Raw genomic sequence first — 19,203 nt, 5'->3', positions numbered from 1 at the left:
AAAAGAACAAAAACTAATATCAAGAATGAAAAGAAGACACTGTATCAGGCTATGCAGACATTTAAAAAGAGAATTGAATGTTAAGTGTGGATTTTCACCAAAGCTTGAAAACTTACAAATTGCAGGTTTCTTCAGGAGACAGAACATACTAGAACTGCCACTAGATAAAATATTGTAAATAGATTTAATTTGTTAAAGATTTTCTTAAAACTAAACAAAATGGACCTAATAGGACTGGTCCTACACTTTCTGGGGAAGCTTGGTAGGACCTGGATTGCCTGCCATCAATATGCCTTTCTGTCTTTTCCACTCACAGGAGGAGAAGCCTGCTTCAGTCAGCACACATCCCTGTCTGGTCATGTTTCCTTCCAAGTTCACTGCTATGGGACTGGCTATTCTTCAGGACTGGTGCAGGTGGATGGGTGCCAATGCCCAGCGCTCCCTGCTCATCCTGGGTATCCCCGATGACTGTGAGGAAGAAGAATTCCAGGAGGCTGTGCAGGCTGCCCTCAGGCCCCTGGGCAGGTACCGAGTGCTTGGCAAGGTCTTCAGAAAAGAGATCGGGGCAAAGGTCGCTTTGGTTGAATTCGCTGACAATTTAAACCAAAGTCTGATCCCCCAACAAATACCAAATGATAGGGGGCCCTGGACTGTGATCTTCCTGCCTCGGGTCCCTGATATCGAGCTACAGGACACACTCAATTTCCCTGCTCACGGGCAAGCTTTGGAAGGGTCTTCAGGTGGGGCAGGGGCTTCAGGTAGGTCAGGGGCTACAATGGAGGAAGGAGATGTAGTTAGGGCTATGGGTGAGGCAGGAGGAGCAGCTGAGGAAGGAGCCGAGGATGAGGCAAGAGTACCTGTTGAGGAAGGAGCCGAGGGTGAGGAAGGAGGAGCAGATGTGGCTCCTCCTGCCCCCTTCCTACTGGAAGAAGGAGCTGCAGCCAAGGCAAGAGTGTCAGAAGAGGAAGAAACAGAAGGTGAGGAAGGAGCGGGTGAGGCAGGAGGAGCAGCCCAGGAAGAAGCTGCAGCTGAGTCGAGCATGCCAGATGAGGAAGGAGCAGCGGCGGATGGGGAAGGAGTTGTAGATGAGGGAGGGGCTGTGTATGAGGCAGCAGTAGTAGATGAAGCAAGCTTGTCAGATGAGGGGGCTGTGGATGGGGAAGATGATGTAGTTGAGGCAGGGGCTGCGAGAATGTCTGATGAGGAGGGAGCTGGAGGTGACATGGGGGTCGCAGGTGTTATAGGAGCTATGGGTTGGGCAGGGGCTGCAGGTGAGGTAGGAGCTGCAGGAGAAGGAGGCGTTTTAGAGGCAGGAGCAGGAGGTGATGAGGGGTCTGCAGGTGATGAGGGGTCTGCAGGTGATGAGGAGTCTGCAGGTGATGAGGGCTTTGGAGATGATGAGGGGTTTGCAGGTGATGAGGGCTCTGGGAGCGATGAGGGGTCCGCAGGGGATGAAGGCTCTGCGGATGATGGAGGGGCCGTGGGAGAAGAAGGAGCTGTAGGAGAGGATGAGGCAGGAGCAGTAGGTGAGGCAAGACTGTCAGATGAGGAGGGAGCTGCAGGTGACATGGGAGTTGCAGGCATTCTAGGAGCCGTGGGATTGGCAGGAGCCGCAGGTGAGGCAGGAGGCTCGGGTGAGGAAGGGCCCTTTGATGTGGCAGGAGGGGCACGTGGGGCTGGAGCCTGGACCCAGCAGTGGGGCCAAGCCATGCAGCCCATCCTGGAAAACATGGCCTACCAGGAGCTGAGGCACTTCTCTGGGATGGAAGAGCCCGGCTGTGGGGGTCTGTCTTTCGAGAGCTGGTTGGACCACGCCAATGACATGCTATACATGTGGCGCCACATATCCGAGACGGAACGGCGTCGGCGGCTGGTCGAGAGCTTGGGCGGCCCTGCCCTGGATCTCCTGTGTGAGCTTCTGGAAGAGAATCCAGACACCCCTGCGCAGGACTGCCTGGCTGCACTGGTGCAGGTGTTTGGCAACAAGGATCCCGTGATGACCGCGCGGATGAAGTTCCTGACTTGCTCCCAAGGGCCTCAGGAGACGCTCTTTGCCTATGTGATGCGCCTGGAAGCTCTGCTGCAGATGGCCGTGGAGAAGGGGGCCATTCAGCCTGCAATGGTGGATCAGGTGAGGGCAAGGCAGGTGCTAATGCGAGCCCGGCCCAACCATATGCTGCAGAACAACCTGAGGAGGATGCGACTGGAGAGGCGGCCACCTGGCTTTGTTGGGCTGCTCAGACTTGTTCGGGAGACTGAGGCATGGGAGGCAGCTCTGGTAGAAAATGCAGTGGTTCAAGTAGGGGAAGGGGTGGAAGTGCATGGTGGAGAGCTGGATGTGGTCCAGGCTGCCCTTATTGGTGTTGGGGGCACTGAGCCTGCTCCTGCTGTTAGAGAGGCCCTTCCAACCAGTGAAGCTGCTGGCCAGGCTGCTGCTGCTGTTCTTGAGCAAGCTGCTGAGGCTGCTGCTGATATTGATGGTGCCACAAAGGCAGGCCTTGATTCTGACGAGGCCAAGGTCTTCCCTGTCACCGACAGAGATGAAAATGTGTTGGCCCCTTCTGGCTCAGGCCAGGCAGGACCCACTGAAGGTCCAGGTGTGCCTGAGAGCTTGGCCAGTGCAGGAGAGCAAGAAGTAGAGCCTGTACCAGAGGGGTTGAAGGAAGAGTCAGAAAATGAGGATGGGGCATGGGAAGGTAGTCACCCCAAATCCTTTGGCAAATAGGTTGACAAGGTTCAAGGGCTTCCTCCTTCCTCAAGTTTTAGAGGCAGGCAAGGGAAGCCCAAGGCCCATGCTTCACCCCCAAAGTACAGCAGGGCCCAGAAAAAGTTTTACCCAACCTTAAACCAACTCTCTCCCACAAATGCCCAAGGGGTTCTGGCTACCACCAGCACCACCACCACCTCTCATTCGAGTTATCCAGGTGACCACATTTGCCACCAAGTAGAGTCAGGAGAGGTTCCCTTTCCCATGACAATGTTACCTCCAGAACTAGTCCTGACCTGTTCTGGCTTGACTTGCCTGAAACACATTGCTGAGGTCCCAGCATCACAATTAAGGATGTGGCCTGAGAATGCAACCGCTCTAGTCTGGAAGATGTGGGAAAGAGGCCATCCCAACACTTCGGTTACTTCATTCTCCCAGCACAGGCAACCCACCGCCTCCCATTTGCAGTGTCTAGGCAGGCAGGCTGCTTTCTGCCATGGGAAGTTCACTCTTATCTGTCTGCCTTATAGTGCCAGCTCTCCAGAGCGTTCACCTTCACACACTCCCCCTCATCCATTGGTTGTGTGCCAAGCCATGAAATACGTTAAACTGGACAAGTGGAAATTCTGGCCACCTGGTCAGCCACTTCCATATAGACAAGTGCAGTGAGCTGCTGTCCTAGTCAGGCCTTTCCTGTTCTTTGTGAGCTACTTAGCTGCTTTCTCAGTGTGAACCTAGGTCTGCCACTGACTGATTGTCTTCCAGATATGTGCATTATAACCTGAGCAGGTCTTTTCCGAAGGCCCCAAGTCCAGCATCATGACCCAGCTGGAAGAACAGAAGACACCAAGGGATTGACTGATGCTTATCTTGTGACTGTCACTTGATTGCTCTGCACAGGCAAAAAGACATTGGACCTGGGAGGGACTTGAACATCATGTTTTTGTTCCATTTAAGTTGTTATTCATGACCCCTATATCCTCTACTTGGTGGGAGTATTCTGCGTTTTGATATCTGATGTATACCATAATTGGCCTGTGTCAATAATAAGGCGGCCCCGCCGGGTCATCCTCCAAAGTAAATGAGTATCACCAGAGGCCATTGTCTTGATAAGATGCACATCTTGGATGTTTGAAAAGGTAGAAAACGGTGAGGGGCTCCAAGCTGCTTTCAGAGCCCCAGGAGGAGTAGTCTGGGAACTGTAGCTTCTGGTGACTATGATGTATTTCTGACGAGTGTTTTACATTTTTTCAATGGTTTCATTAAATGTTTTTCTTTAATAAATTTTTTGGATGTTTCAGCTCTATCTAACCTTTTCCTTGGGCAGTTGGGGGAAGGAATGGGTTTACAGGAGTATGAAATTTCAGCTTGGCACCCGTGGGATATATCGTTACTGAGAGGGTAAGGAGTAAGCACTTCAATAAGCGAGCTAGGGATTGTGAGAGATGATTTGTGGTTCAGTTTCACTGGTCTCATTTGGGCTTTTGAAATATTGTACCAGCCGGGCGGTGGCGGCGCACACCTTTAATCCCAGCACCCGGGAGGCAGAGGCAGGCGGATCTCTGTGAGTTCGAGGCCAGCCTGGTCTACAAGAGCTAGTTCCAGGACAGGAACCAAAGCTACAGAGAAACCCTGTCTCAAAAAACCAACAAAACAAAATATTGTACCAACCTGACATGATGACCCATGAGTAATCCTAGCACTTGTTAGACTTACAATTGTAGTCTAACCATGCAGGGACTTTCAGGACAGCCTAGGCTATAGCTACATGCAAAACCCTATTAATTTTTATTTATGCATATGTGTTCATATGCCATTTGTGCAGGTGCCTGTAGAGGCCAGAAGAGGATTTTGGATATCCTGACGTTGGAGTTTCAAGTGGCTGTGAGCTGCCCAGTGCGGGTGCTGGAAACTGAGCTATGGTCCTTTGCAAGTGCTCTTAACTGCTAGGCTGTCTCTTAAAACATGCAAAATGACTTTTGTTGATGCTGGTTTTCTTAGTTTAAGGACAGTACCACATGGAGAAGACAATACTAACCATTATACCACTTTTCACGTTTTGTTACTCTGCCAGCTGTGAGCCACACTGACTTGAGGCTTGTAGTAGACTGAATACCTCTAGCCGCTGGCCTTCATTCTTACTGACAGTGCCAAATGCCTAGGCTAGCATAGGCTGTGGGGTTCGATGTGGCTCAGGGTATAAAACAGAGAGTACCTTTCAACCCTGTGTCTTTCCTTACATCAATGTAGCCCCCAACTATGAAGTGTGAGCATTATATTCAACAATATGTCTATAGAACTGACTGTGTAAAGGCCCTGAGCAAGGAAAGAGAGGCTGTGGTGACCTGTAAATGTTTGTCATAGCATTTACTCTGTGTGCCACCAAGGCAGAATAGCCAACCGGGTAGAGTACAGGTCAGGGCCACCCCTATCTGGAGTTTTGGCCTGAATACCCTCAAATTGAGAGTTCATCCGTGGGGTCAGTTGTAGCGAGCCTATCATAATGCACTCGAAGTTGTACCTGTTGTATCTATTTTTGGAATGCTTGTTTCAGCCTTTGGAGAACGCATGGGCCAAAAAGACAGATCAATAAACAATAGCCATCAGCCCAATTAGGGAAGAGATGAGTATGGCAAGCCATGGGGACCAATTAAACCAGGTCTCATAGGGGGTCCTTGACTTAAATGAATCAATATCTTTTCTTAACTCATCTAGGGTTCTCGTGACTATCCCAGAATGGTCCACATAGAAGCAACATTCTTCTCCAAGTGACCTTCAAATTCACCCTGTTCCATAAACAGAAAGTCCAAGCCTCTCCTATTTTGTAAGGTTACTCTTGCTAAAGAATCCAAAGACTTTTGTAAATAACTTGATGCAGTCTCTGCCTTTTCTAATTATGTCCAGCCCAGTCTGCTCACATCCCCAGGAAGAACAATAGTAATCAGGAGCTGCCCCACAGTTTCTAATAGCAGAGGCAGTCCGGTTGCTTTCTGGGCATACATAAAAGGGTGTCTGCAGGAAGGCATGTCTCCTGAGGACATTAGAACACCCAGGCTCATTATGGTAAGATGCCTGAGGTAGGGTGCACCCCTGAGAACCTGAATGCCGGTCTCCCTTCCATCCCCAGAATCCAGTCTCCCACATCCCGGTTCCCTTGCGGCAAATCACAGAGGTCAAACATCAGGTCAGGCCACAATGTCCAGGGTGTCGTCATCTGAGAAGTCTGGAGGTTTAGGATCCTTCCAGTGCCAGCGCTTGACAAGATCCACGTCACCTTCTGTGGTTGGTGGGGGCTTGCTGCCTGGACCTTGGTCCCCATGAGAAGAGTTAATATGATTACTACCGGGAGGGCCATCTGAAATAGATAAACAGGCAACACTCTCCTCAAGGGTCAGTCTCCCTTGGGCAGTGGTGATTTTTCTTATCTTGTGTTTGAATTTAAGGGTTGTCCACCATAATCTCTTTCTTTCTTTATTGGTCATCTTGGTCTTCCCCATTGTCCTGAGGGGAGGGGAGAAATTTTAAGTTATGAGCAGGTAGCTATATGGGTGTTTCCCCTCTGTTTGGGAAGACACATCCATATCCTCAGCCTTGTGTCAACAAAGGATCTGGGCCCCTCCATTGGTTAGTGAGAGGATCCTTCCACCTAACCTTTAGGCAGGGCCTCATTGGTAGGGATCTCCAATGTTTCTGGAATCTATTTTATTCATCTGATTTTTGAAAATTTAAAATATTGATGGTTAGTAATGCTTTTTGCAGTTGTAGATAGGGGGAGACTTATACCCTTTTTTTGTTTCATAAGGACCTCTTTGAGATATTGGTGATGTCTTTTGACAATTGTTTGACCCTGAGGCTTGTATGGGGTCCCGGTGATATGGGATATATTCCATCTCTGGTTTTACTTATAAAACAGGGGCCGTTGTTGGTTTTGACCTGTTGTGGTAGTCCCAGTGTAGCAAAACATTGTAAAAAGTGGCTTTTGGCATGAGTTACTTTTCCCCAGAGTGGGTGGGAGCTCAGCATGCCTTAGAGTATGAGTGTATGGTCACAAACATATGTTTTAATTTGCCAATTGGAGGGTAGTGTCTGTTTGCCAGATGATAACTCTCTTGGGTTCACCCCCAGCCCTGGTAAAGGGGGAGTGCAGAGAAACTGTTGGCAATTCTTACATGTATGAACAATTCCCTTTAAATCTGTTCTAGGGATCTGGGAGTATAGGTATTTGAGTCCTCTCCAGTTGACATGAGTTAAGTCATGCATATGGGTAGCATTTTGTATGGGCAGAGCTGAGATCTCTATGAGACAGGCCCCTGAAGCTGCAGCATCCGCAGCAGCATTCCCTTGGGAAATGAGGCCAGGGAGGTTTTGGTGTCCTCTGAGATGTTGAATATATATGGGTTTTTTTTCTATCTTCCAAGAGTGATCTGAGTTGTATCATCAAGGCAGAAATAGGATTAGCATCCGTTCTGATATAGGCATAAAGTAAGTGTGGCTGGCTGTAAGTTCACCACATGAGAGCTGTCTGAATAGAGGCTGCAGGGATCTGGGACCTCTTGTAGTGCAACATATACAGCCATCCTTTCCTTATATTGAGTGCATCGCCCACAAGGGAGAATTATGGTAATCTTTGTCTTGACCCCCCCACGGGAAAACTACAAAGGTGGCCCCATTCTTCCCGCCATCTGTACAAACAGTGAATGCTTGGGGCAGGGGCCTAGAAGAAAAGACTAAGGGCACTCTCTGTAATGGTAAAAATAAAATGAGTGGCTGCAGTGGCAGAAATGCTGCAGGTCCCCAAGCAGCGACAGTGGATAGCCAGTCCCGAGAGCAGCCAGTCCTAGGCAGGGACAGCACAGTTCCCTGAGTGGCCACGAGCCACATGGTGGGTGAGAGACCTCAATGGGGCAGCCAGTCTCACAAGGAGAGACAGACAGATGGACATGCCACAAGACCATGCTACAGGCCTCCAAAGGTGGCTGGTCCTGGGCAGGGAGCCATGCGGTGGGCGAGAGACAGAGACATGGATAGGCACACCATGCAGAGTGAGGTTGGATACTTATTTAGTGGGTTGTGGAGGGGAAAGGGGAGAAGGGGAGGAGAGCAGAGAGGCAAAGACAGAGACACAGAGAGAGAAAGGAGAGACAGAAGCTGCCTCTTCAAAAGGGAGATGGAAAAAGGAGAGACTCAGGCTGCAAGCAAGAAGGAAGATCTGGAGAGGGAGTGGGCAGGGCTTGTGTCTTACAGGGACAGGACAGATCATTACACTCTCCAACGTAGTTCTTGATATAGCTTCACTAACTGGGACACCCCAAAGTGGGTGTTCAGGGTCCCCAGAAATCCTTCCAGGGTGAGGCCCAATTGAGAACAATGTCTGACCACCCCATTCTACATTCTTAGTTTTGAATAGAATTATTAATTTAGAGGGTTCTTTTCCATAATGTCTGAGGGAAGTGTCCCTGATTTTTATGATCAGATCAGCTATTTGATCGACTAGAGAGTACACTCTGGGAGTGCCCCTCAGTGTGGTGTGTACCCATTCTAGTGGTTGTAACTGCTGTACAAGGGCAGCCAGCATGGTATTTTTTCCCTAATAATATCTAGACTTGGGTTGGAATGTTAGGATTATATCTCACCAAAGAAGCCTGATGGAGCTCATTGAGGAATTCAGTGAGTCCCTGGTGGTCCAATGATCTCATAAGGTTGCCTCCCTTTTAGGAGATCATATAACACATCTAGTCCCCCAGTCTCTACAGGCAACCAGGGCCTTACCCAGTTCATTTCCCCCAGCATCTTTTTAACCCTGATAAAGTGAGAGGTTCAGGCAGGATTAATTGGGGTTCATTCACTTTGGCTTGAGTGTTAATTGGGATCCCAATATATGGAATAGGGGTACCTCTTGTATTTTGTAGGGGCTATTTTAAAGCTATGCTGTTGGAAGATATCAACAATAGAGGTTACCCAGGGAGCTAGCTCTGATTTCTCAAAATGCCCAATGATTAGATCATCTATATAAATATATAGTAAGTATTTTCTTTGTCAAAATAAGGAGAGGGGGTACTATACAAATATTGTTGGCAAAATGCCAGACTATTGGCCATCCCCTGTGGGAGAATAGCCCATTTATTTCTCTTGTCAGGTCGAGAGGAGTTAACTGTAGGAACTTTTCACATCTTCCTCATGACGAGGAATTGAGAAGAAGCAGTCATTTAGATCAATTACAGTGAGGTGAAGTTGGGAGGGGATTGTTGGGGCCCAAGATAATGCCCTTAAAGGGGTCCCTACTAGCTCCATATGAGCATTAACTGCTCATAGGTCCTGTAACAATCTCCAGGTCCCATTAAGCTTACATATCACAAACACAGGGCTGTTCCAGGGGCTCATTGAGGGCCTTATCCATCCTTCTTTAAGTTCAGGAAATGGCCACTGCTCCACCCATACCGGCTTTGCAGGTGCCCATCTAATGGGGGGGGCTCTAGGAGCGGTGGCCTCTATTTTGGGGGATGAATCCAGGTGTCAGGGGTCTGCCTGATAACATCTTGATCAGTTTTATCATCATAGAAGGCTAGGTGGTCAGTTGTAATAACAGCATTAATTTGTTCTAACAAATCTTGTCCCAGGAGATCAGAGGCCTGATCTTTCCTTCATCTCCCTCTTGGCCCACCCAAGTGTATATTCATTTCCTCCTAGCAAGGATGGAACCCCCTTATTTGTCCCAAACCCCTCTCCCATTTTATCCTTTCCACAGTGGCTGGGGACATAAGGAGGCAGCCACTCCTCGTCACAGACAATATCTACTTTCCTTTTTGTCTTTGCCTCTGCCTGCTGTATTCCTTCCCCCTGGGACCACTCTTCAGTAAATTGCCCCCATTTTTTAAATCTTCCCCCTCGTCTGTCTCCTTTTCTCCCATTTTTTGGATTCTTCAGCCCTCTCCAGGTCTCTGACCTTTTCCTTACCTGCTGTTGGGGGAGGCAGAGCAGTGGGGTGAAAACATGCCTTAAGGCCTCTCTCCTATGGCTATCTTGCAGGCTCCAGAGCCTTACTTTCTGGAAGTTTAGGGCCCCTGTCTGAAGACAGACAAGTTCTATTATCATTGTTTAAATTGTTGCCAGTTGCGCCACTGTCACCTTCCAGATAAACTGGGAGCTTGGCTCTGACATAGGCCAAGTGTGAACTGTGTGTCAGATCTGCTGCAGAGGCAGTGGCCTTGCTCTTCAGTCACCTGGATCTGCAGTATTCTTGCGTTACCCTAGGGATTCCAAGTCTCTTTATTTGGGGTAGTCCTCTGGTGCTATACACTGAAGTGCATGTGGCACTGGGTGTTCCACATGGCCTGCTGGGGACTTATTGGGAGATGTTGGGAAGCTGAGGGCAATGCATGTCACTGAAGCATAAGGTGCATGTTTGTAGGTACATAGTGCTGATGCAGGCAGAGGGAGCAAGGAGATACTCCCAGACTATAGATAGTATTAAGCATACTGTGCCCATGGCACTAGCCTAGAGCTATTTTTCTCAATTACGTTTATGGTTTTAGGTTATGGTTGACCACAGGAGAAATAAACCAGAAACTGTTCATTTGTTTTATGCCCAGCTTGGTTCAATGTAGTCCAGAGTCATTGCAGATCACATGGAACTGCCAAACAGTCACCTCACCTGGTGTGTCATTCCCTCATCACTCCCTGGCAAATGTCCACATGCAAGGCCAAGTGCAGCTCTATGAGAAGGCTCGTCCATGGTGGGGGTTTCAGGTAGCAAGAAGCCAAGTGGCATCTGCATCCTCATCCTTTTCCTCTCCCTGCATCTAGTCCAACTGACTTCAGTTTCAGCTGTAGGCACAAAGTTGGCAGCCCCTTCCAGCAGCTACAATCCCATGACAAATCAATTGTCATCCAGATATAGAACTCTGATTTTGACTAATAAACCATAAGTGGCATACCATTCCCCTAGGGCACCTTTCTGGCACAGGGATTGCATGTTTTTGGCTCCCAAGGAATTTGCTGCCCATTTCTGCCTGGCCCCTGGCTTGACAAGGAGCGCCTGGTTCCCCTGCTCTTTTTTTTGTTCTGCCCTGGGGGCGCTCGAGAGCTGACTCCTTCGCTTAACCTTTCAGGGATGACTCAGACCACATTCTCTTTAACCTCCCAAATGGGTGAGAAAGGCCTCGGTCTATGTCTAGGTCACAGTTAAAGGAACAGTCAGAATTGCTGAGCCTGAGCAAGGTGTCTGATATCCCTGCCCACTAGTCACTTCTAGCCAGAGTTAGGAACACTGAGACATCCCCTTATTTGCACTGTCTTCAGCAACCTCCTGGGGCACCTATCAGCTGAGGACTGGTTCCCAGTGTGACTATTGCCCTTATGTCAGACATATCCTGAATCCATATTGTGACATTTTACTGACACAATCGCTATGACCCTCACAGTGGATATGATCCCAGAAGAGGTCAGGGCTCATCTTGCCCACTGATGAGCCCTTAGATAGGGTAAGCTTCCCAACCTAGACCAGTCTTCAAGATGGGGCCACAAGTACCCTGTTGCCAGGACCAGCACCTTTTGTATGATCTAACTTGGTTTGGGGACAGATGGAGCCAAGGACATGCCATGCTCATGGCCTATAATGTTATCTGCCTGCAAAAGATACCAACTTTAGAAAGGAAATTCCTTCAAGGTCTTGGGTTATTTTCCTTTTCATTTAAATAGAAAAATGATGGGCTGGCCTTGCTTCAAAGGCAACTTCAAAGAGGAAAAAAATGCTATCGAAAAGTGCTACAACTCCAAACCACAAATTAGCAGTGACCTAGCCAAGTCGTGATAAGCATGGACAAAGCAGGGGTGACCTGAGCCAACAATGGCTTCTCAGAACCGGAGCAGAAATCATTGCTCCAGAATTAAGGGTCACAGTCCCCAAAGTCACAGAAAAATGGAAAGCAAATCTTGAATTAGATTAATGAAATTGAAGGCTACAGGTCACAGGAGTAGCAGAACATCCCAAGGCAGATGTTATAAAAGTGAAAGATGATTTGAAGACACTGGTAGAAATGAGGTACCACAAACCAGCATAGGATTTATACATAAAACAGTAATCATAACTACAAAAATAATGAGGATTAGTGATGTTGAATAATTTTTTCTTAAACTTGTTGGCCACTTGATAATTTTCATTTGAGGATGGTAATTCAGATCACTTGCCAGCCATTAAATTGTTTTATGGTGTTGAGTTTCTTTTATATCTTACATGCAAGCTTTTGGTTTATTTAGAATCAGTGTGTGTACAGGGTGAGGAGTAGGGGTATAATTTCATTCTTCTACACATGGATACCCAGTTTTCCAATATCATTGATTAGACACTGTCCTTTCTTCAAAGTATGTTCTTGTTGCTTTTGTAAAAAAAATAACATAGCTAAAAATACATGCATTTATTTAGGGGTTCTCTTTTTGTTCTATTAGTCTATGAGCTCTCAATAGATCATAGTTAGAATGTATATTATAAAAATACAAAATCTGATGCGGATGGGGAGCAAGGGAAACTCTCAATCTATGTTTGTAGGTATGTAAATTATATAGCTGGTAGAGAAAGCAGCAGGGGGGTTCCTTAAACATCTACAAATAGAACGATCATGTGATACATTCATCCCACTACTGGGACGATATCCAAAGAAAAGGTACCTGCACTCACATGTTTATTGCAACATTATTCACAATAGCAAAGATACAGAATAAACTGAAGTACACATGGATGGATTAATGATGTGATAGCCAGCCTTATATTTCTATAACAAAATATTGGATATAATCATCTTAAAATGAGGACAGGCTTATTTCTTCTTACATTATTGGAGACTTTTTAGTCATGATTTGATTGGCCTTGTTGCTTTTTGGCCCATGGTGAGGCACTACATCATGCTGGAGAAAAATGCATGGTAGAGCAAGCTGCTCATGGTGCCAGGAAGCAAGGAAGATGTGCGGCATCCCACAGTGCTCTGTGCATCTATCTAGTTTGTCATTCATGTTTAAAAACAGCAATACAATCTCTTCCTCGTTAGTATAGTGGTGAGTATCCCCGCCTGTCACGCGGGAGACCGGGGTTCGATTCCCCGATGGGGAGAGCATTGTCACCTAGCCGGGCGGTGGTGGCGCACGCCTTTAATCCCAGCACTTGGGAGGCAGAGGCAGGCGGATCTCTGTGAGTTCGAGGCCAGCCTGGTCTACAAGAGCTAGTTCCAGGACAGGAACCAAAAGCTACGGAGAAACCCTGTCTCAAAAAATCAAAAAAAAAAAAAAAACAGCAATACAAATTAGCAAAGGAACAAATTCTAGCCAAGTGAAAGAAATATCAGAGTAAAGAACTCAGAAATGGGAGAGTCACAGACACAGTGTTTGCCTGCTGAACTAATATTCAACAACAGGGTAATCATATGCTGACTGGTACTATAGGGCAGAGTGCAAGTGTCAAATGCCATGGAAATATAATGTAACAAAAGCCATAGGTTGAGAACTTATGCTATGGAAAAGAAGTGTATGTAGGATTTTTTTTTCACCTGTCATTCAAGACGTTTTTACTCATTGTTCCAGAACATGCAAGTAAGCATAATATTCCAAACTGTTTAACATTTACATAGTTTTATTCCTTACCTTTTAGGAACAAATACTTCTTGTAGGTCAACAATTATTTCCGTTGTGTTTAAGTTTCTTTCTGTTTACAAATGAATGAGTATAACATTTTCAAATAGACACAGTACATGTCCCCCCCCCATCTCTATGCACTCACACACAATGATCAGAGTTTATGGGCTGTAATTCAAAGAACCCTAAGCATCGCCATTTTAGTTTGTACCATTTCGTGGTCATTAGTATATTTACAAAATTCTAAGAACACCCCCATTAATGTACATGTATTTTTACCACCCAAAAAGAAATCCTCAGCTGGGCCGTGGTGGCACACGCCTTTAATCCCAGCACTCAGGAGGCAGAGGTGGGCGGATCTCTGTGAGTTCGAGACCAGCCTGGTCTACAAGAGCTAGTTCCAGGACAGGCTCCAAAGCTACAGCGAAACCCTGTCTTGAACCCCCACCCCACCCCCAAAAGAAAGAAATCCTCTTCCTTTAATAGTTCTTGCCCATGTCTCTGTCGGCAAGTCACTTTCCAATTCTTCTGGCCTCAGCCACTGGCGGCCACCCTTCTGCTCTCTGACTTTAGGATTTATCTATTCTAAAGTTTTATAGAAATGGAATCCTATATTCTTGTGTTTGACTGCACTCATTTGGTGTATTGTATAACCCTGTCGGGAGTAGTTTCACCTGCCGGTTCCTGTATCTATCTCTTTTCTGTCTTGGACATTCTGGGTTTGGGGCTCATGTTAGTGGCAGGTACTGCTTGCTGGGTGCAAGATTTGGGAGTGGATTCCACTATCTCTGGATATTCCTGTAATACACAACTGCTTCCAGTGGATACCAGCTCTCTTTCCTTTTCTTGCTACTTGTCTCATTGTGACTTCTCTCTCTACCTCAGCTATTGACTCATGAAGTAGTTGCTGTGCTCTTGTGTGCAGGCCACACACTGGAGGTGGTAGGCCCAGGCCAGGGTCAAAGGAGTATGGAGGGATGGTGGGTGGTTAGGAACTGCTGAGGGGTGAAGATATCGGGTGTTCCTGACAGACTTGCAGGGCCAAGTTGGAACCTAAGCTTGAGGAAAAGGTGGGTGTTGAGGATGAGGCTAACAATTTGAGCAATTAGGATTCTATGAGAGGAAAGGACATGGGGTTGGAAGAGAGGAAGTCATTGGACTGGAAGCAAAATGCATACAAGCATGGGCTGTTTCTCCTGTGGGCAGCCTTTTAAAGGGTTTCTTTGGCTCTACCTTATGTCTGCCTGGATGGACTAGGGCTGTCTGCCATTTTAGCTTCTTCTGTGATTGCTTCAGGTGACTTGCACAGATGACTGGGAAGAAGCTAGAGGATATGTATGGTGTGTGTATAAGGAAAGTGACAGACTCCAGTCCTATCAATCTGCCCTTGGCTTATGTGATGTGGGGGGGGGCTAGATCCATACATGTGTGTTTGTGTCTCAGTGTTTTATGTATTCATGCACATGTATACCTTCCGTATAGATAAAACCAGGATGGCAGGGAACATCCAGGAGGACAGAGGTATTGTTCACTCCTTCTTTCGTAGCTCCCAGTAAAAATGTGAGGGTGTGCTAAGCCCTGGCCACTTTCAACAGCGGCAAGAGCTTGCTCTGCTTCAGAATTTTCCGTCATAGAGAGAGAGGTTCCCCCAATTCTTGCTCTCATTTTTTCCTTCCATCCCTCCTTCACTCAGTTTGTATCACACAGGCAAACAAGAAGTCCAGAAGCCTCTTGAGGAAAACAAAGACACTGCTGGGTACAAGGTAACCCTGCGTGGCTTCCAGTTATAGCTAAGAATTATCTGGCCCTTCCTGTTCTCGGAACTGTGCTGTTTCCTAGACAACGAATTTTGTGTAATCATGGTCAAGGCAACGTACATTTCTGTTCAGAATCAAGGTCACAGTATAATACCAATTCACCATGGCAACAGCAGACTACTCATCTGACATGGGAGATGAAATTGCAATGAAAACCACATGCAGACTGCTGGCTTCCCAGAGATTTTGCACCATGAAATGGCTTGATATAAAACTGAAAATCTGAAAAAGAAAATAAAAAAAAATCTGTGTTCATAAAAGGCAAATCCCTTGTAGTTCAATATATGGTATTTACCAGACAGAGCCAGATGTGCAGATGGTGCCATTGGTAAGCAAAATGCCACATAAAGAGCCATCTTCAGGGCTTTAATTAACTTCATAAATCCATACTGGAGCAGTTCTTTTTTTAATTTTATTTATTTATTTATTAAAGATTTCTGCCTCCTCCCCACCACTGCCTCCCATTTTCCTCCCCCCCCCCGCTCCCCTCCCCCTTCCTTGTCAGCCCAAAGAGCAATCAGGGTTCCCTGCCCTGTGGGAAGTCCAAGGACCACCCACCTCCATCCAGGTCTAGTAAGGTGAGCATCCAAACTGCCTAGGCTCCCACAAAGACTGGAGCAGTTCTTGGTGTAAACAAGTCATGCACAAACTCTGAATCAGTATTAGCTCATCAACTGCTATACTCTCCATGTGACCAACTCAGCCACCTTTCTTTCCTGGGGCTCAAGTCAATAATTCTGACTAACAGGGGATCCAGAAGGAAACTGTAGTTTAATACATGATCTTGCTAATTTCATGGCCTCGAGCAAATTGTGGCTACCTAGTTCATGCCTCCTTGGTTCCCTGAGATGAGGTATGTGTGGGGGAGTATCAAGGGATCTCCAAATAGCATTCACCAACCAAAGGCAGGCTGCTTAGGAGGAAGGAGATAAGCCTGTGAGGCAAGGGCTTCATGAAGGTGAGTATCACTTTGTACTACCTCCTCTGTGTATCTCCAGTTCCCCAGCAGAGTGAGAAGCTCCTGTTGTTGACCCATAGGAGAAAAAGATGTGAAGGTTAGTTTTACATCTACCTTTCAGGTGACAGTAGGTGATAGGGCCTTGTGGGGGCATTACCAGAATAATAATCCAAAGAAGAATGGCTCCACTATGTTTGTCACTAAGTATACAGCCAAAAATCATAAAAGCAGAGATCATTTGCTGCTCAAAGGTCCATAAAATTGGCCAACATAGTCAAAAGAAACAAACACCCTAACAAGCTTTCCACTGGCCACAGTGGAAGTTGAGATTCAATCAAAGAATCCCTCCTGCCACAGAATTTCGCCTTTTGTAAGTCTTTCCAAAAACTCTCCTGTTACTCTAGGGAACCCTGACTAATACAGAGCTACATTTGTCAAGGCCTCTGTGCTGCTGGCTGGGAGAGGACAGCCCATATATAGGCCAGCTGAGTTGTGTGTGGGAAGGCAGTCACAGTGGATACAGCAGACATTTAAAAAATAATTACAAAGATTTTTTTATTGTGTTTAAACATATTTGATGGTTTGTTTTGAGACCAAGTATTACTATGTAGATTTAGCTGGCCTGGTAATCACCGTGTAGAACAGATTTCCATGAACTCAAAGGCTGCTTCTTACTCTCAATGCTGAGATTATAGAATGCACCATCACACACAGCATATTTGATAACTTTTAATTTATTTATAATTATTGTTATTACAGCTATTAAAAGAGACAAGTCTTTAAAACTGAGCAAAATAGCAATTAATATTGAAAAATGAGGTAAAAGGGCTCAGCCAGGCGGTTCAGCAGATAATAGTGCTTGACATGGAAGCTGAAGAAGCCATAAGGAGCAAGCCAGTAAGCAGTGTTCCTCTGTGGTTCCTGCCTCTGTTCCTGCTTGAGTTCCTGCCTATTCCCTCGATGATCAGCTGTGACATGGAAATGGAAGCCAAAGAAACTCCTTCCCCTCGCAAATTGCTTATTACAGCAATAGAAAGCAAACTAGACAAAACGATAAATCAGAATTTGAAAAACTCAGAAATTAAATATTACAACTTGAGAATTAGAAATGAATCCTTTATGTTTATCTTCCTATTAATCACAGTTTATTATCTTTGGGCTCTCAATGGGGCTCCTCTTGGATATCCCGTTTTTGTCCTATGTCATGGAGATCCCGCAACTTTGGAACTGCATGGTCAGCCCCTTCATGTGCTCCAGAAGACCATAGATGCTGGGACGGGATAACTCATTGCCCTGGTTCTGGACTTGGTTAGTAGCTGGGCTGGTCAGTCTAGGTTTTCCCTATTGTCACTGTGACCTGGGCAGCCTGCTCTCCAACACTGCCTCGGTTAGCTCACCCAATATAGCCTACAGCAAGGAGCTGGGCCAGTTCTCCTTTTCAGGTTCCATTTAAGTGAGATGCAGGGTCCTCTCTCCTGATTGCTGTTGCTGGGACCTAATGTTTTCCTTGGGGGAGGGGGTGAGAAGGCCTGACATCAACAAACGCAGACATTAGGAATCTGGTGAAAGGGATCAGGCAGACTCATTTATTTGACAATGGGGAAAACATATATACCCTCCCAGCACCCAGGCTTTCCGATCTGTTGTCATCACATGGTTGCCCTTCCATTGGCTAGGAACAATCAGGACCTCTAACAGTGCCTGTTGCTAGGTCCTAACACACCTTAAAATAATATTCTACAAGGTGCTGAGGTGTTCCATCTGGACGGATGAGTGTGTGCTATCCAGGGGCGGATTGTCCTGGAAGAGAGCACAAACCCCCCTCCCCCAGCTCCTTCTGCAGGGCTGTCTTTCTTACACACGACCCCCCCCCCAAGCCTGCGTTTTCTGAGGGGTCCTTTGCTCAGGAACAGTTTTCTGTTCCTACACTAAGGCTACCCACTCAAAGCAGTGAGTGGCTGCCTATCGGGCAGGCCTCTAGGACCCCTGCAAGGGAGCCCGGGCACCTTCAGCATGTGCTGCAGGGTCTCCTGTGTTCTACTCAACCCTGCCCTGCCCCCCAAGTTCGCCCGTTTGTCCGCGGGTCATTGGATTACCAGGCGTCCATGTTTTGGTGCTGAGGAGTTCCATATGGACTGGAACGGTTCCTGCTTCTACACTGAGGAGATAGATACACCCAGAGAGTCAGTCACAGCAAAGACTGGACCAAGACACACCAGGCCTCTCCTGGCTTCATTTGAAGGAAGAGATGGGAAGGCGCCAATGCAAGAATTCCTCTAACAACCTGAAAGGCAACACGACATCACCAGAATCCAGGGATCCCGAAATAAGAAGAATTGTACACCCTACTCCAGAAGAATTAGAAGAAATCGACTCAAAAGTGAATTATATGAAATTAATAGAGGACCTTTAACAGGAGGTGAAAAACTGCCATAAACAATTAGAGATTACAAACAAAAAGGTAGAGGAAATGAATAAATCGCTCAAAGATACCCAAGAAAACCAAGAGAAACAAGAAAAAGCAATCAAACAGGTAAGGGAGGAGGTTCAAGACTTGAAGAATGAAATGGAAATAATGAAGAAAACACAAACCGAGGGAAGGATGGAGATAGAAAATCTGGGTAAACAAACAGAGACAAGTACTACCAACAGATTACAAGAGATAGAAGAAAGAATATCAGACACTGAAGACACCATAGAGAAAAACACATTGATCAAAGAAAACAGCAAAACCAACAAATTCTCATCACAAAACATTCAGGAAATTTGGGACACAATAAAAAGACCAAACCTAAGACTAATAGGGGTAGAAGAAGGAGAAGTACAGCTCAACGGTCCAGAAAATATATTTAATAAAATTATAGAAGAAAACTTTCCCAACCTAAAGAAAGATATTCCTTTGAAGGTTCAAGAAGCATACAGAACACCGAATAGACTGGACCAAAAATAAAAAATCTCCTCGCCATATAATAATCAAAACACAAAACATACAGAATAAAGAAAGAATATTAAGAGCTGCAAAAGAAAAAGGTCAAGTTACTTATAAAGGTAAACCTATCAGACTTACACCTGACTTCTCTATGGAAACCATGAAAGCCAGA

General features: G+C 46.4%; 1 protein-coding gene and 1 non-coding gene across 2 annotated transcripts; both read left to right on the top strand.

The window, feature by feature from the left end:
• The first annotated feature begins 382 nt into the window (after positions 1–382).
• Positions 383–2,725, top strand: LOC121437063 (paraneoplastic antigen Ma6E-like). Its single transcript, XM_041636919.1, has 2 exons — positions 383–793; positions 1,208–2,725. Exons 1-2 carry the CDS (start codon positions 383–385, stop codon positions 2,723–2,725), a joined length of 1,929 nt encoding a protein of 642 aa, XP_041492853.1.
• A 10,012-nt stretch (positions 2,726–12,737) lies between these two features.
• On the top strand, positions 12,738–12,809 carry Trnad-guc. Its single transcript has one exon. It is a non-coding gene; the product is annotated as a tRNA-Asp (tRNA).
• The last annotated feature ends 6,394 nt before the right edge of the window (positions 12,810–19,203 follow it).

This window comes from Microtus oregoni, unplaced genomic scaffold (assembly GCF_018167655.1).
Source record: "Microtus oregoni isolate MIOR12 unplaced genomic scaffold, Mior012 000050F_ref0000143, whole genome shotgun sequence".
In the NCBI taxonomy this organism is placed as follows: Eukaryota; Metazoa; Chordata; class Mammalia; order Rodentia; family Cricetidae; genus Microtus; species Microtus oregoni.
Note: the sequence above shows the minus strand (reverse complement) of the source record. Positions and strands in the feature narration are given on the sequence as shown.